The sequence below is a fragment of the Ammodytes marinus genome (assembly GCF_949987685.1).
Source record: "Ammodytes marinus genome assembly, chromosome: 4".
NCBI classification, from domain to species: Eukaryota; Metazoa; Chordata; class Actinopteri; order Uranoscopiformes; family Ammodytidae; genus Ammodytes; species Ammodytes marinus.
In genome coordinates, this window is record NC_137233.1 from 26,689,372 (window position 1) to 26,708,536 (window position 19,165).

A 19,165-nucleotide genomic window follows, 5' to 3' on the forward strand; every position below is an offset into this window, starting at 1 on the left:
ATTGCTGTATGTGTGATTGAATAACATCCTGAGAGGAATTATTGATCAACATTACAGCATGAAAGAGAAAGGCCCCTCAATGGCTTGAAATTGTTCCTAGATTGCTGTCAAATGAATCCCACAGAAATAAGGTTAGTGGCATTTTGAGGCCCAGGGCCTTAGATATTGAGCGTGTTGCATTTGCAAATAATTTTTAGCATTTGCTGGAATGTGTCATGTGCCACTTTAAAATAAAGAACTAATCTTATACATACTATAAATATAAACTGAGGAATATTCTGATCAAATATGTACGCATAATGTACAGTCCTAATTGATTTACCAGTTCATATTATCTTCATGTTAGTAATGAAATCTGGCTTTTTTCAATACTTTTTTTCTTTTTTGATGAAAATGACAAATTGTTATTATCAGGGACAACAGCAGAACTATCTCATCTGCTCCCCACAGGAAGAAGAAGAAAAATTCACCGCTGGTGTGATGACATGAATTGCAATTTAGAAGTATAGCTTTGCCCCCCGACTTAAGAAAGAAGAGGAACATTAAATCCTTTAACTCAGTGCAGAACTCAAATTAGAAAGTTAGACTCCCCTCCTAGGATACAGACTCATTAATATGTATTGGTACTTTGACTTAGTGGGACAACACTAAAAGTAGAGGCGTGACCCACTTTGTCTCTGATCCATAGTTTAGGAATACATATTGTGGTCCATTTCAGATGTGACAAAATATCCTGGTATTAAAAAACAAAGAAAAGACTGAATCTCAATGGCATTCAATTGCTTTCAGTGGATAAGACAGGGAGAATATGAAAGCCGGGAGAATGAGAGATGCAGGGAGGCAGAGACTGATAAACAGAAAGAGAAGATGTGTGAAACTTGCCAGAAGGGGAATCAACTCCCCTGTCCCTATCCATATGTTACTTAGGTGATGTTCCATGACATCCATCCTGACTCCGACACATGCCAGCCGGAGGTTCTAGCACTGTTCCCCCTGCACGTCCATCTGGACCACTACTAGCCATGGCAGCTGGGAAAGAGGCCATGAAGAAGAAGAGGAAAAAAGTAAAAGCTGGCAAATATGAAAATAGAATAAGGAATAAGATCTTAGGTATTTTTTTCCCCCTTTGAGGATTTAACGACAAATTACAGCTATCACATCAAGGATGTATGTGGTTTGTTAAGAAGCATGCACATTATTTCTTTTGAAATGAGGTCTAATGGCGTATCCATTCATCCCAGCTACAATAGAGTGTTTGGTTGTACCCTAAGCAGCTCCACTGTCTGTTAAAGATAGATCAGCCAGCAAGACAAGGAGAGAAATAACACAGGAAGAAACGGAAAAGCCGTTTTGTCCCCGCCGCCCTATTAATTTGAGGAGAACTAGGAAATGCCAGTAGGATTAAATGTGTTACTCCCACTACCACCACCACCCCCCTTCCTTATTCTTTCTCTCTCCGAGTTCAAATTAAAGGATAGGTTTGAGGGGCGGGGGGAGGCTGGGTGGGGCGCAGAGAAGGGTGGAAAAAGAGAAGAAAGGTGTTAATTGCTTGCCAATCGATAATTCTATAATTACTTTGTGACAAATGGCTGGCTTGCGGTGCTAGGGTAGGTTCAGAAGGAGGGTGGGGAGGGGGGGGGGGGGGGGGGCGGTCAGTGGGTGGGGATGTTAAAAGGGATTGGCCATGATCAGGAACGGAAATATTTGCTTTTGTGCCTACAGGCCTGGCTGCCCCATGGGATCTGTGACAGGGAATTTATGTCAGGTTTAAGCGTGCAGCTTAGCCTCCCTGGGGGGTTTGGTGGGGTGTTGAGAAAACACACGCACACAATGACGCTCATACTGCACAAAGTCGTTTTTGCTCCAGCATACTTTACCTGATATTTCTCCTCAGGTGGAACGGGCAGCTACAAAATCCCTTTTATTCTGCGATACCCCACACAATAGCCATGGCGAATATAAAAGCGTATCAAAGATAGGCTGGCAGATTATAATTTTTGATCGATAAAATTGTCAGGCCGATTCAAGAGAAAAGCGGACTGTAAATGGAAACCTGGAGCGAATGGTTTGAATTCGGCTAGACGACTTTGAGTCTACTATACATGCCTGTCACAGTTGACTATCTTCCAATCACAGTTTCATTATGCCAGCCAAGCGTGAAGTGAGAAGTGATGGGAGTCTCTTCTATAGCCGTAGGGGAGAGCTCTAGGCAGACAGCAGGTGGGCTATCTGGAGGCCTGTACAGGTCAGGGCACCCTGACACCTGGCGCCCCCTAGCTCTTAGGACCGGCCGGGGGAGGGTCATAGGGGCCAACGGGAGATTGATGGCCCACCTTCACTCATGTCAAATCACCTGTCAGTACGCCCCTGGCACTGAATCCATTTTGTTCCAAGCCACCATTAACCTTGGACCAGTTGGATTCATTCCCCCTCTCCATGGACCAGGCCCCCGCAACCTTTGTCTACTACAGATGCCAAACTAGTTACTGGGCTCAACTTTTATCGTGTTCACTGAGTTTCGATCAACAGAGCCGTCTTTTAAACGGTGAACAAGGAAATAGTGGACGGCTGTTGAGTCATCTCACTCAGAAAAAAAGGCTGGGTGTGATTATTGGGCAAAAAAGAAGAATATGGCACACAGCATGTGTCACTTTGGCTGTATTGATCCAAAGTATTTGGTCAGCCTTAAAAGAAACCGCACTCATTTTCTTCGGGGTGGGAGAAGTTTCAAGGCTACTCATATCCCCAAATCTGCCGCCTTGAACACTTTTGAATTAATGTACTGTATTGCCATTGTTACATCCTGTTGTGCAGCATGATATCATGCAGAATTTGATATTGTAAATGTACGATCCGTCTGTATATGACGTATGGTTATGAGCAGATGTTTGATCATTTCACAGGCCTATAAAAGGGCGATTGGGCTGCCAGTGGCCGCTGTAATATTGATTGATGGTGTGCAGGTGGGGGCCACAGTGCTGCCCTCAGACAGACTCTGTTTATTTATACAGTCTGCCGTCTGCCCACCTTACCCACCACAGGGCTACATTCACTGAATTTACAGTCGTCAGGAGGGAAAAAATATGCTAATGATGCAGCGTAGCCCTGAGGAGAAACAAAAACATTTTCAATCCAAACTTTCCGCACTCGCATCAGTTATATCAGACTGGATCTTGTGCACGTTCACCACCAATACTCCATTGTACAGTATCTCGGCTCTCCTCAGGACCAATCCATTATTTGCTACTCTGTCCCCAGGGGCCATACATAAATTGGATCCAATAATGAGAGGCAGTTATGATTGTCTTTGCATATTTGGTCTTGATTTTATATTGCTGATATTATTGTTCTGGACGCAGTACGATGTGGTAATAAATTGAACTTCTCTGTAAAAAAAATGTTAATCTGTCTTATTGAACATGCAGAGCAAGCATTGGTTTCAGGCAAGGTTTTACTACGACCAACCTTCCAACAGGCTTATTCAAATCAGGATGTCTGTGTGACCACTGTGTGCACATTTGCATCTCCTACAAGGTGCCACTATAAATTCCGCTTCTTACCTTGACTAGATACTGACAGCATCTGTAAAGCCCACGCAACGCAAAAACAAGGATAAGTGTATATTCCCAGTGCTGTGTCACACACCGAAACAGAACAAAATGAGAGTGGGGAGATAAGTCCTCTCCACACCATTAAGGATGCTGAATAGTGAAGTCCTTGTTCCATTCCAATTTTCTAAGCTTTGAAGGAGTCAGTGGTTGGACGTGGGCTGCCTCACAGAGCGTGGCTTCTGTTCCACTGAGCACACAGTAGCTTAGGGATCAGCCTGTGTCCCTGACAGGAATGTGTGCCACTGAGTGTTGGCCTGTCCACTGAACAGAGCTGCGAGCCTCAGATCAGTGGCATTGGCTGGCCTACGGGTTGTTCTTTATGGCTGTGTCGCTGAGTGGCTGGCTCTCCGCTGTGCACACGGCAGCCCTCCAGATGGAAGCTGGGACAGTGGAGGCCACAGGGCTGAAAATCCCATCAAGCAGCAGTTCCAGGCCTTTGCACTGAGAAGATGAAGCGCACCGGCGCGCCAGGGGACACGGGCCAAACCCTTCTGCACCTCCATCACCCCCCAACCCCAATCCCTTCATGCCCCTCTTTCCTTCCGCCCTTCATCCCTTCCTTCTCCTTTTTTCTTCCTACAGGGGAGAAGACTGCATGCCCAACCAGCCAGAATATGGAGTGTGGCCCTCAGGGTCTGTGGCCCTCGCTTGTTAAATAAAGGAGCTGACTGGTTGATTGATAGACCCTCAGCAGTCCCTGCACCTCACATGTTTCCCGGTCCGCTGCCTCATATACGAATCCTTTGTTGGCCGGTCCTGCGTTAGCGTTTGTTAAATGCAGTGTTTGATGGATGGCACCAATTTTCCTCCAAAACCCAGATGAGCCACCTAAGCACCTTTCCCCCTTCCCTGGTTTTCTCCCCAGGTAAACCCCAGGAGCATGTAGGGGACAGGAGTGTTCTAAAATGGTATCAATCAAACAACCTTGTGTACGGCTGCAGCAGCAACGCAATGTTTCAATTATGCATCTGTTCCTCAGTGCCTGACACACACCATACAACCTCTTACCCCCACCAGGGCAAAGAGGAAGTGCCCAGGATGTGTTCCTCACCTATATCCATAATTGTACAATTAAGTTTGCAAATCTGTACGATTTTCCATAATTATTTATATAAACTGTCTGACGATCGACTAATCCGTTGATAGAAGTTTATAATTGAGGCATAAAAATACTACAATGAGTCAAAAAACAAATAAGTGAGTCGTAAAGTTGACAAATGTTGCTACCAGACAACATCGACTATCTCTGTCCCTGTAATGCCAGAGGCATGCTCGGATATCCACAAAGGCTGCAGAGGAGTGTAAGTCTGATGCAGTGCAGCGAACCAACGGTTGAAAAAGATAAACAGATGCGAGGCCGGTCTCTGGGGTGCTAGGTTCATTTGTTACCTAGCGAGGACAGACATATTCCTGTCAGACAAGCCATGGCGGCAGCAGATGCGAGGTCATTCTAGTTACGGAGTGAAAATCTTGGGTTAAGGACAAAGATTCTCACTTCACACGAGAGAGACGGCCATGGGGTTTTTATTTCCCCCGTGGCCCTTCACAAGACATGCTCATTCCACACTTACATAGCTCCAAGAAGCCCCCACATGTTTTTTTTTTATAAAACTGAAGCGTATTTGTCATTGTTTGTTTTCAAAATTGTGATCTGACAATGATTTGGATGATGGATTCAGTAGTTTAAGTTTTCATCTACAATTATATTAATGACCATGTGTATGCATGTGAAAAAAAGCAAAAAAGCTTTTGCCTATTTGTGGAAATGGTTAGGCTAATTCATGTCTAGTCCAGCAAATAACAAAATATATTGTAAAAGTAATGCAAGATAAAATATTTGGCACTACATAAAGATACATTACAACAATATTCTAACTATTCCTTTTTACATAATGCATAGTTGGAAATTGCCAAAGATGCATCTGTTTTTAATTTCTCTCTCTCTCTCTCTCTCTCTCTCTCTCTCTCTCTCTCTCTCTCACTCTCTCCCTGTAATATATATGCCTTACGAGGACAGACAGCAGACAGGATCATAGAAGGAGGATATGGGAAGGTACTTGAGACACACTGGATCCCAACCAGAACAACTGGCATCTCTCCTTCGCAGATGGACACACAGGTGGGCTCACAGGTGGGGAAGGAAGGGGGAAGTGCTCTGCCAGTTTTGTGTGTGTGTGTGTGTGTGTGTGTGTGTGTGTGTGTGTGTGTGTGTGTGTGTGTGTGTGTGTGTGTGTGTGTGTGTGTGTGTGTGTGTGTGTGTGTGTGTGTGTGTGTGTGTGTGTGTGTGTGTGTGTGTGTGTGTGTGTGTGTGTGCTCACATAACATCTGGCCCGTGGTCCACTGACATGTCAGAGAGAGAATTTATCAATGGCACTACACTGCGCCCTTCTGGACGCCTTCAGCATGGCATGGCCAACAGCCACCACAAAACTGTAAATTGTCATATTTTCTCAATACTTAAACCTTTTTACATTTATCATAAACACTGTATTAAAGTTGGTTCATATTGTTACTTCTACTTTTGCTGCTATAAACATGAATTATGTCCTTCATTTAAAAAAACAATAAATAAAATAGTGAAAACAGTCAAGCATGTGCCTCCAAAACTGAACTAGGCAATAACATAATAATTAAAGCCACAATTGATTTGGAATATCAAAAAAAAATTCAAATCTTCCTTTTCATCCTCCTTTATAGAATTATCCCCTTGAAGCTCATGCATAAATGATATGTCCAGTCTATGAGAAGGCAGAACCAAACAATATGATTGCAGAAAGCAAACTGGCAAATAATATTGATCCTTGCAACACACAGACAGCTAATCAATGAATGTATGTCCTCCCCGCACAGGCTGCAAGTCCAGATCAATTTTGAAGAAAGATGAGGCATTGGCAAAGAAAGTGAAGTAGTTCTGAAGCATATCCCGCTGCGGTGGAATGGAATTAATTCCCCAAACATATGAAAGATCGACTTCAGCCGTACAAAGTGGTGCAGCCAGCCTGTTTGAAACAACTATCATGACTAATGCTTTGATTCTAATAAATACTGTTGCCATTATCTCCTAGTGTAGCAAGTTCTGTCATGTTTACCCTCGGTGTCTGGCCGTACACATTCATATCAATTGCTTATATCTTTGGCCTCATATCATGAACCACCAGATTATTTATTGATCTGAACACAGACTGCAAATAACCTCCACAATTGTTTCATCACCTTGTCATTACTGGCCGATGATGAGCTGGGCACAAAAAGGTGGAAAAGTCCCTCAAGGGGGTCTCTTTCAATTTTGAATTGATGGTACATCGGTTTTCATGCATTGAAGACTTATAAGAGGTTACAAGTTCTTATTGGAACACTGGTTGCATGGTCAGCTTGCTGACCTGTAGCTTATGACCATCTTTCATAATTTATTTGTAGATGTGTAAAACAAATGAAAATTGGGCATACATAGAGGGATAGTTAAAAAGAATTGAAGTGTGGTGGTATGAGTTACTTATGCTTAGAGATGGCTATCTACGCAGTCACATTAACGAGTTTTGGAGAGGTTTGAGTTGAAAAATAAATATCTGTTCACTGCTGTCGTGATAAAAAGCAGAATGATGTGTTTAAAGCAAAACGTTTATTTCAATAGCAAGGGTCCTCCGGAGGGGTCACTAGTGGCATATACACGAGGGTATCTTGCTAGTAGTGACGCCGTTTCCTTAAAATCCTCCCATATTTAAGGAACATTTGCTCCCCGGGGGTGGAGACGTCTAAGTTACATTACAGTGGGGTTGGAGGAGAGACAGGCTGAGAGGCAGACAGTTCAAATTTACATACATTGATATTGTAAACACGGGAGGGGCAGGCTGACCAGAGAAACCGCAGGGGGCTGTCTGTATGGACAGTGTGTTTATTCAGATGTATAGTCAGGCTGGCTGGCCCATCAGAAAAGCCGTTTTACAAGTTTCCCCCCACACTGCTTTAACTTGATGCCAGATTGACAGTTTTTTTTTGCACTTTCTTTTTATGCTAAGTTCGGCCATTGTATTACATCTAAGCGCGTTTGTGCATAGCAAGGTATCACTGCACCAATCAGTTGATCGACTCGGAGCTAATACAGCAAATGTTGGCGGGAAACTAAGCCATGAAAAGAACCTAGGCAACATTGAACAGATATTTATTTTTTAGGTAAGAATTTATTTATGTGGTGAAAAAACAATTTTCTGCTGTCCCTCTCTACAACAATACAACGCTTACTTCTGCTACAGCGTCATCTCCTGAAAATTCCTATATGTGACTGAGCTGATCGCCATCACCTTAAGATAACTAGCCCAGCGGATAAATGCCATTTTCACCTATAAACAGACTATACGTACCTCATACAACCCCACTTTAGAACAAAAAACTGAACCATACAGTACCTTTAGGGTACCCTTAGGGGACTTACAGTGAGTCATATGGTAGTTGTGGTCATGGAAACAAAAAGTAAGCTATGCAAATAGGTAACTATGGTATGTTTTTAACACAAATATTATTGAGTTCTCTGTGCAACTTTAGTACAAATATATGCTCACAAATAGACAAAAGTCACATTTTATTTGTTATACATTCAGAGAAATTAAATCAGTATGCACTTTTGCTGAAATTATTGCCAGACAGGAGTGCCATGCAATGGTGCCAGTGTTCAGATACAATGACTCAAGGCAAACAGCACATGGCAGGTGAATGGAGCCAAAAGCAAAGAAACATTCAGTCCAATATACGGTACAACCATTTCAGTCTTGTCATGCAGCAAGACAGTCTGAGACAGAAATAGCCTCAGAGGTTGGCTGGGCCAAGATGCTCAGTGAGAACTGCTATAAATAGGTAATGGTTATGATGAAACCATGTCAAAAGGCACAAACAAAATCCACACAAGTCAACACACAGAGTCAGCACCGGGCTGCATTAAGGGTAAATGAACCATGGCATTAAAAAAAAAGAAAAATAAATTGTGCCAAATGAGAAAATAGCACCATATAAATTTGGACGTTTCCTGAATGTTACATCACAAATACACAGACAATGTTCTTTAATGCGGCTTCAAAGCCTATCTGAATCATCCACCTCAACAAATGATTAAAAAGCTAATATAGGAACAACATGAAGCTGTGTCATTGATTCAAAAGCCTTTCTTTGTACATCTGGGCAATGTTAACGATATTATTTTTCATTGGTTTTTACTTGTGAGATCACTTAAAGCAATATGCTTGCTGCCACACTTTGATAAAACAATCAATGGCAGCTTAATTTCTAGAGGAGAATATGCATTTATTTTTTCATGTTTGCTGCGACATAATGCAAAATAAGCCTGTGGCATTTGTGGTAGATATAATTGACCATGTGTTTGCCCATTTAGGTTTAAATCAACAATAATATAAATGTAGAATATGTACAACATAGCCACAGTACATGTATAGCATTAGAAGAAGGCACATGGGGTATATGTGGCAGTAATTATAAACACATTGGCATTTAAAAATATCACTGCAGTTACACAATATTCACATTTTCAAAAACACAAGATGACAAAAGAAATGCTGTACAATTGAATTGTTGATAAATGCTGAGAAAACTATTGCCTCGCCCTCTATAGTCACACTATATAATATGAGCTACGTAGATGTATTCAGAGGCAGCGAAGCACAATAAAGACAATTACCAGACACTTCAAAAGACAACACACTGCAGCCCCCCCCCCCCCCAAAAAAGAAAAGCTATTACCTGAGAAAGAGTATAAAATATTAAGTGTGTAATAAAAGGCATCTTCTTCTTGGCTAAGAGTTGTTACATGGCACTGTGTTAGAGAGCACAAGCAGTTTCTAATGATTAAACTTCAAGCTTTCACTCTGATAAGTGAAGCATAAAACTAGACTTCCTGAAAAGTATCTTGGAGAAGAGAGGATCAAGAGTCATTAGTGGCAAACGGAAAGTAAGACATGTCAGTCAAACTGAGAATGTGTTTTTTCTGTAAAGAAAGAAGGACGGCACAAATATAATAACGAATGGCAAACAGTGGTGGTTATGCCTCACTGAATTCACAGTTTGCATATTCCCTTTTTGACTAAGGTTTCATATTTTTGATTTGTACTTTGAAGCGAAACAATGTAACTTTTGAATGATGAAATAACAAATAACCCATTCTTCCTTGTACAAATGAAAGTTGAAATTACAAGCATAAAAACACACCTTCATTTGCTTTAACACATGATGGTGTGGTGTTGCTACAGCCTTATGTTATGAGCGGTATGACCGTCATTAAAGTGACACTTTTGGCTGCAGTGGCCAGTCAGCTACGGTTACATAGCCACATTTTAAAGGGCACTGCTTAGCTATCTTTTCATTAAAACAAATCAAAAAGCAGAGGATCTGCAGAAGACACATTCATCCGTTTAAATGAAAAAAATTAAGATGTTTTGAGCTTTTTTTTAAGCGAGACTGTTTTACAAATGTGTTGACGTGCTAATATTTCAATTATTAAGTCTATATTTTGTTGCAGAGAAAGCTTTTCCAAAACTTTTCCATACAATATCCATATTGTCATGCATAAAAGTTAACTTTTCTAAAGCTTTTCTTTTAAGAAAATTGGAGAGTTAAGCTTAATATTTCCTTCTTGCGACACCCAAAGGAAGTAAGCAATTTCATCCAGATCTACAGGATAGTCTGTGAGGTGCAGGGGCTCCTTGATATCAAATCTCTCCCCCTTGTAGCTAATCCAATGGCCGGCAGGGAGGTAGATGTCTCGCTCTTGCTTTCCGGGCTCTAAAACTGGGGCTACCATGAGGTCATCCCCAATCAGGAACTGGGAGTCAATTTTATAGGCTGTCTCATCACCTGTGGCAATCCACCACAGGGGCCGTATGATTGGGTCCCCGGTGTCCACCACCTCACTGGCCAGCTCGAGGACCCGTGGCGCAACAATACTTTCGTGGAGGGCCGTATATTTACGAGCAATTTCAACCACCTCGTTGTCGTATGCCCATGGCGGAACAGAAAACTGCATTGATGGCATGAAGGCTGTCAGCTCCAGCCAGCGGATATAGAGCTCTCGATCGGGTAACACGCGCTTTCCATCCGTGCGGTTCAGATAGGCATTCCCTCCAATCATGTCCGGTAGAATGAACTGATAGCCGAGAATGCTGATGGTGAGAACTGTCGGGATAAGAGATTTAAGACCCAACTCATAGCCCCACACAGAGTCTCTGTCAATTGGTCTGAAAAAGCAGGATATGTTCTGGGACTGGTAGCCACTGCGCAGCTCAGCTCTGTCATTGTAGGGAATAGCCATTTCCGTATAACGCCTTGTGAAGAAACTTGGGTCCCGAATGGGAATTTTGGTACTAAATTTCCATGGCAAGTAGTTGGTCTCCCCTGCATCAAATTTGAAAGATGACACGCCATACCTGGAGCGTAATGAGCGTAGCTGGGAGGAAAACCAATCCCGTGCTTCTGAATTTGTGAAGTCCAAAATGCCGCCAATGCCATTCCACCATTGCACCAATGCCGGCAGCCGGCCTGTTGGCTCCCGGACAAATAGCCCCCTCTCTACACAAGTATGGAAGTTTTCTGAGTCATAGTTCACAAAAGGGTGGATCCAGAGTGACACCAGAAATCCATCTGATTTCAGCTTTTGAAACATGGCCGAGGCATTAGGGAACTTTGTCGTGTCAAACTCAAATTCTCCGTAGCGGCTGGTGTAGCGGTCATCTAGTTCAATGTGGCTACAGTTGAAGTTATGCTTGCGAATGTTAGCAGCATAGTCCAACAATTTCTTTTGGTCTATGTCAGTCTTATGTAGTGCCCAAGTGGACCATATAGGATGGCGAAACATGACTTTGGCAGGCACTTTGTTTGGTTTGTTAAAGTATCTGCGGACCATGTACTTGTGTATGGACGTCACATCCAAACCCACACACACTCTGTAGCTCAGTTCAGCACATGGTGCCTCACCGGGATTTGGCTTGAAGGGACTGTCATTGTATCGCGCCTGAAAGTACATGGTCTTCTCCGTGTCATTCCAGCCCAGGTGGAAGGGCACAGAATTGTTTATCTTGATGGCGGTAGCATTAGAAGAAAGCCAATAACTCTCCAAAATCCCACCAAATTCATTGCGGTTTTTGTAGATGTCACTCGTAACAAAGGGTTTGGGAGCCTGTTGGCCAGAAATAGAAACAGGCCAATGCTGAATTGCTGACACTGCCCCACCATACCAGTGTGCAAACTTGTATGTCATGGCATGCTGAACAGGAATGTCTGGAACCAGTTCCTCCCAACGCACACGGTAGCATTGCACTGTGTCCTTGGGTCGCACTGTCTCAATAAAGAAGTTCAGTTTTCTATCAGTGGTGCGATCGCAGCTCAGCATCTCCCCTTCTTTGGAGCATGAATCCAAATCCAGTGTACCTGACCTGCCAAGATTGAAATATAATTACATTTTCAAGCAATCTCCTTCAACCACAACCACACAAATGTTGTAACAGCTAAATACCTCAAAGGATTTGTGTTACATTTTCCATTACTTTTCTGATATATCCAAAATATATATCATGAGTCGACAAAAACACCAAATTTCAAACAATGTTAAAAATACCAACCTGAAATCCATCCTGAAAACAATTGACCCTCCCTGGTTGCGGATAATGTAGCCATCTTTATTAAGATCCAACAGCTGAGTCTTGAGCAGCTCTGCTTTGCGTAGAGAGGCTATGTAATAACTCCATGCACTCACTGCTGCAATTACAAGCACCAGGCCGATTACTCCGGCTCCGACTATGGGTCGAGTGTCCTTGCTGTGTTTCTGCTTGGGGATAACATCCGTAATTGTGCCTCCCGCTCCTCCTGGTACAACTTGGTACATGACTTTATCTGTTCAGTCTGTAAATCTGAGAGTTGTTGCTCTGAAGATCAAGGAAAAGATTATCAAGGGAATCTCCTTTGGTGTCTCCGTCGTTGCGTCTGTTTTACTGCCTGTCCTAAGAGAGAGATAACACACTTTGAAAAGTCATTGTCGAGGTCTTCATACAATTCTATCTCTTTATCTATCAACACTGATTTTAAAGCTATAGTGCGTAACCTCTGTTGCCCACATGACTAATTCTGAGTAATAACAACAACACTGTCAGCGTATCTACATTAGGTAAGCCTCCGGTAATCGCGCATAGATTTTATATGTTCTGCTATACGTCTTTTCTTAGCAGTGGAATCAACAACTGAAAAATGTCTTGGGCACTTCCAGGGATTTTTCTGAGCTCCTGCACCAGTGTCAGGGGATGACACTAGTTTGTAAATGCTGCCATACTGAGAATTGGCAATGGCTTGAATGAAAACCAACATTAATTTACGTATATTAAAAAGTTACGCAGTATAGCTTAAAGCAGGGGTGCACACAAGTTTTCAGCTTGTGAGCTACTTTTATAATGACCAAGTCAAGAAGATCTACCTACTATACAAATGCAAAACCTATTAGGCCCTGGGGCTGAGAGGTTTCGTAGGCCTGCCCCCCCGGAAGAAAAATGTAAAATGTATCAATCTGGTGCATTTTGAGAAGAATACTAAGGCTAAATCAGCTGCGTCCTATGTGAGCTATTTAGTACTATTTTTCTGGAATAATTTGGGGACACAGAATTACCAAAAAGCAGAAAGAAAAAATGTACAGGTTTAAAAAATCAAAGATTAGGAACCTATATTGAGCCAATAAAAAAAGAAAAAAAAGCGATCTACCCACAATGGCTTAAAGGTTCAAATATGTCCAAAACCAAAGGATTACCACAAAAAGGCTTCCATTGCTGAAGCTTTTGTCCAGTTTTATATACAGTATCTCACAAAAGTGAGTACACCCCTCACATTTCTTCACATTTTTCTTTATATCTTTCCATGGGACAACACTGAATAAATTACACTTTGATACAATGTAAAGTAGTCAGTGTACAGCTTGTATAACAGTGTAAATTTACTGTCCCCTCAAAATAACTCGACCCACAGCCATTAATGTCTAAACTGCTGGCAACAAAAGTGAGTACACCCCTTAGAAAAAATTTACAAATTGGGCCCAAAGTGTCAATATTTTGTGTGGCCACCATTATTTTCCAGCACTGCCTTAACCCTCTTGGGCATGGAGTTCACTAGAGCTTCACAGGTTGCAACTGGAACCCTCTTCCATCCATTTATGACAGCATCACAGAGCTGGTGGATATTAAAGACCTTGTGCTCCTCCACCTTCCGTTTGAGGATGCCCCAAAGATGCTCAATAGGGTTTAGGTCTGGAGACATGCTTGGCCAGGCCATAACCTTTACCCTCAGCTTTTTTAGCAAGCCACTGGTCGTCTTGGAGGTGTGTTTGGGGTCGTTATCATGTTGCAATACCACCCTGCGGCCCAGTTTACGAAGTTTGAGTGCACATGGTCAGCGTCGTACACAGAGGTTGGCTTTGGAAAATAGAGGTATGAGTGCTGCCAGCATTGCTGAAGGGCTTGAAGGGGTGGGGGGTCAACCTGTCAGTGCTCATACCATACGCCGCACTCTGCATCATACTGGTCTGCATGGCTGTCATACCAGAAGGAAGCCTATTCTAAAGATGATGCACAAGAAACCCCACAAAAAGTTTGCTGAAGACAAACAGACTACGGACATGGATTACTGCAACCATGTCCTGTGGTCTGATGAGACCAAAATACATTTATTTGGTTCAGATGGTGTTAAGAGTGTGGAGCGGCAACCAGGTGAGGAGTACAAAGACAAGTGTGTCTTGCCTAGAGTCAAGCATGGTGGTTGGAGTGTCATGGTCTGGGGCTGCATGAGTGTTGCCAGCACTGGGGATCTACAGTTCATTGAATTCTAACATGTACTGTGACATACTGAAGCAGAGCATGATCCCCTCCCTTCATAAACTGGGCCGCAGGGCAGTACTGCAACATGATAACGACCCCAAACACCCCTCCGAACGACCACTGGCTTGCTAAAGAAGCTGAGGGTAAAGGTTATGGACTGGCCAAGCATGTCTCGAGTCTTAAACCCTATTGAGCATCTTTGGGGCATCCTAAAACGGGAGATGGAGGAGCGCAAGGACTCTAATATCCACCAGCTCCTTGATGTCGTCATGAATGGGTAGAAGAGGGTTCCAGTTGCAACCTGTGAAGCTCTAGTGAACTACATGCCCAAGAGGGTTAAGGCAGTGCTAGAAAATAATGATGGCAAAACAAAATATTGACACTTTGGGCCCAATTTGGAAATTTTTTCTTAGGGGTGTACTCACTTTTGTTGCCAGCAGTTTAGACATTAATGGCTGTGTGTCGAGTTATTTTGAGGGGACAGTAAATTTACACTGTTATACAAGCTGTACACTGACTACTTGACATTGTATCAAAGTGTCATTTATTCAGTGTTGTCGCATGGAAAGATATAATGAAATATTTGAAGAAATGTTAGGGGTGTACTCACTTTTGTGAGATACTGTACATCTAATATTGCTTACCAGTTCCAGTTAGCTTAAAAATTATTGACTTTAAAATAACTATAAGAGTCATCAAAGAAAACTGCCTGTGCCAGATCAGGAAGTGAGATGTGAGCCCGTCTTTCAGTCTGTCTTGTTTCCTTGTCAGCTTAGGGCCTCCTTTACATTTCAAAAATTGTCTTATATGCTCTGCATTGCTGCACAAAGTGACTCCAAAGCACTTAGAAGTATTAGGCTGTCAGGATGTAAACTTTAAAGATGTGTCTGAGATTTAACAAAACAAATCTACTGCCAATTAGGATAAAGTGGATGTTCCCAATGGTAATTCTAACATATAAGTTTCGATTGAAAGAAGACTCATTTGTATGTAAGGAAGTAGAGGAGCAGAAAGAGGGGATTTTGTCCTTTGAGCTTTGCCAATGCCCGAAAGGAGAGGAAAGAATACTAAACTTTGTGCTCCATCAAGCCAGACCGGCCCAAAACTCAAGTAACCTGGTTCAGTCTGGCCAGAACATTTTGACCAAAGGTCCAACAATAACATAAGGACACTTGTTCATTCCCCCTGCATGTCGAACTGATTGCCCTTCTCAACAGGGACACAACAACATACAGTATCGTCCAGTTAATTAACTGGTTGATGTTGGTTATTTTGACTTTGGCTAATAAGAATAGATTAGATTAAGGTGCACAGGCTACTCAGGGCAATTCGGTCCTTTCCAGATTCCCTGTTTGCTGACCAGTCTTAAGTGCAATTGACCCTCAAGGCCTGCCATGGCAGCATGGGTCGATAATAAAAAATGTGTTCTATTAATTAGCAATCTAATTGACTAATTCTGTGTTCAACCACCCTTAGCATAGATTTCCCCCAACAACAGGAGTGATAACATAAGCACATCATTAATTAACGGAAATACTAACTGTTGGTTCCTAGGGTGCTGGACTCAGGAAGGGAAATTGACCCCACAGGTCAGGAAACAATTGAATGTATATTATAGGCCTGTATTATGGCAAAATGCAAGGACAGATGTAATAACTCAAACTATGCTGTACCTAACAACAATTTTTATTGTTGATCAATATTATTTTTTATTTACAATTGATAATTTAATCCATAGGTCTTTCAAATGTCAGAAGATTGTGGAAAATGTCCACCCTAGTTTCCCAGAGCCCGAGGTGATGTTTTCAAATTGCTCAAAGCCTATAATCATTGAAAAAACCAGCAAATTAGGGGTGCATCTATTGTTCATTCATTATCAATTCATCTGACAATTATTCTGGATTTATAAATTCATCTTTTTCTCTATAACACATTATAAAATAGTTCAAAATGACCATTGGCCACAGAGCAAGGTGATACATTTAGATAACATTGTCTTTTTTCGATCAGCCAAAACCCAAAGATGTTTAATCAATTAATCGATTAACACATTATTTACATTTGGAACCAGGGAGGAAGCTGAAGCCAGGAAATTATTAATTACCTTTTTTTCACACTATAGCCTACACAAGGGGAAAAAAATACAACTGTAATATAACCAGGGCCGCCTTTATGCACAGGCTTACCTGGGCTGAAGCCCCAGGGCGTACGAAGATCAGGGGCCCACCAGTAAAGAAAAGGGGAAAAAAATCACATTATTTTTGGCCTATGAAGATCAAGGGGCCTATCATTCACCAGTAATTTTTGTTATTTTTGTTTAAATAACATTGTTCGGGGCAACGCAGAAAAAGGCCCTATGTTGAGTTGAGCCATTAAAAACAAAACGAAGAATACAAAGAGAGAAGTAGCTTTGGGATAAGGGATTATTTTTTAAAAAATGTAATGCTGACTGACTGGATTTTTTAAACCTGTATATTTTTGTTTCTGCTTTTTGGTATTTCTGTGTCTCCAAATGATTCCAGAAAATAGCTCAAATAGGACACAGTTGATTTAGCCTTGGTTTTCTTCTCAAAGTGCACCAGATTGATGCATTTTACTTTAAAAGGTTCAAATTTTTCTTACGGGGGGCATGCCCCCGGACCCCCCTAGAAGGTCCTGGGTCCCCACCGCTGTCTCCTCGACAACTAGGAAAAACACTGTAAACAACCATGTGTGTTTGGTTATTAAAAGTCATTAGACCAGGAAGGTGGTGTAGACAAACATGCTGTATTGTAAGTCCGCCGCCCGGGGGGGCCTATGAAACTTCTCGTAGGCAGGTAAAGGCAGCCCTGAATACAACAACCTACTGCATTTCCAATATCAAAACCAATATTGTTACTATTCATTTATTGTCACTTAACTACCCGAATAAACAACTAATCATTTAGGACTCGCAAGGTCTTCACACAAAAAGATAAATACATAATCATATAGGGCTAGTTTACTTTTTTTCTTCTTCTTTTAACAAAACTCAAACATGATTTTTTTTCTCACTGAAAGGGGCAGAAAATGTTCAAACTCGGGTCTTTCTTTGTTTATAGTGTGACCAGACTGGTTCATATCTGCCGCTTCAGCCCGATTTACTATCTATTCTGACATGGGAAAAATAAACACAGAAGTGCTGATGCAGTCTGAGGGAGACTGATTACTTCCCAAAAAAAGAAAAAAAACGCAAGCGATCGCGACGAACGTGTACGCGTGCATGCATTGCGCGCTTGTTTGTGTGTTTGTGCCTGATTATAGTTATGTGCAATAGCCTACTAATTAAACTGACTAGATTGCGTTAAGTAGCCTACACGCCGGGACTTTCAAGTGCACCGATAGCAAATAATAGCAGCGACAGTATTCTCTTTGGATGTGGCCATTAATGAAAACTGTTACTTTTTAACTTTCAACGTGCGCTTTTTTTATTAAATAAAAACATATAACACACTTATACACACATGTTCATGAGGTCATAATCGTACAGAAAATAAATCATACGTTGCTATAGGGCCAACAACGTAGCCCATAGGCTACATACAGTAAAGTCCGATGTATAGAAAGCAATTTGCTCCGTCTGTGGTAGTGGGTGGTAGCCGACAAGAAAGTTAACGGAGAGAAAATAACATGGAATAGGCCACGTGTAAGTAAAATGGCATGTTATTATATATCGTTCATGCTCGTCCTGTTTTGGTGTCAGCTGTGCAATATAAATAGCGTTTGCCTACCAGTGGCAGCTCCCCTCTGCAGCTCCGAGTACAACTAGTCAGACACTGAACAGAAAAAGACCAAGACGCATCAAGGCATGTTGTTGTGTGTCCGCCTCATGGTCCGCCTTGCCTACTACAGCTGGGAAGTGTAGTTCTGTCGGTGGGGCCGAGACCTCTTTATGTTCTCATTTTGCACAGATCACACTGTTTTACATGGTTGGAGCAGATCACACTGGTTGCAAAACGTCACATACACGTCTGAAATAGTGAGAGGGAAGTGTGGTGTGCTAAAAAGAAAAAAAAGAAAGAAAATAAATAAAAGAAAAAGAAAACGTTTTGAATAACTTGGGGAAATCAATAGGTAATACAACTTGAATATTTCAATGGGGACTTATGGTCTAACCTAACCTTATTTGCATTGGTGGTAGTTGTTCTAATAGCACACATGGTGTCCCTAAAAAATACTTATGATAATCACACTAATAAGTCTGTAATACCGCTGAGTGAAGTTTCATTGTTTGCAGTAATGTTCCTTCTGTTTTAACTCCAAACATTCAATAACACTATATCACATGTAGACTATTATATCTCTAATAGTGTGACATGTCACAGATAGATAGGGCCACAGTGTCTCTTATGATTTGATCACCACAAGCCCCTTGGTGGGAAGATCTGAGCCGCTGATTTAGTACTGAACTGTAAAAGTGTCCTCGCTGTACGTAGGGAGATAACAGTGGTGAGAGGGTAGCCAACAGTTATATTATTCATCCTAACACCTTCCCTCACTGGGTTCATTAGTAGAGAATAAAGCATCAGTGAGGTTAACAATCCTTCATTTTCACTCAAGGACCTCCGCAGGTCCCCAATCCCCACTTTGGAAGCCAGTGCTCTAATAGTCCTAACGATGGCTCTCAGACACAAACTCAGGGTGAATGGTGTAGTGTCCGGCTTGGTAGGGCTTCACCACATGGAAGCA

At 42.0% G+C, this 19,165-nt stretch overlaps 1 protein-coding gene across 1 annotated transcript; it reads right to left on the minus strand.

Moving 5' to 3' along the window:
• Positions 1-10,194: 10,194 nt before the first annotated feature.
• Positions 10,195-12,489, minus strand: myorg (myogenesis regulating glycosidase; the record flags this gene model as incomplete). The annotated part of the gene is made up of 2 exons (XM_080026615.1): positions 10,195-12,040; positions 12,227-12,489. The coding sequence occupies 2 exons, from the start codon at positions 12,487-12,489 to the stop codon at positions 10,195-10,197; spliced, it is 2,109 nt and encodes a 702-aa protein (XP_079882741.1).
• Positions 12,490-19,165: the final 6,676 nt, after the last annotated feature.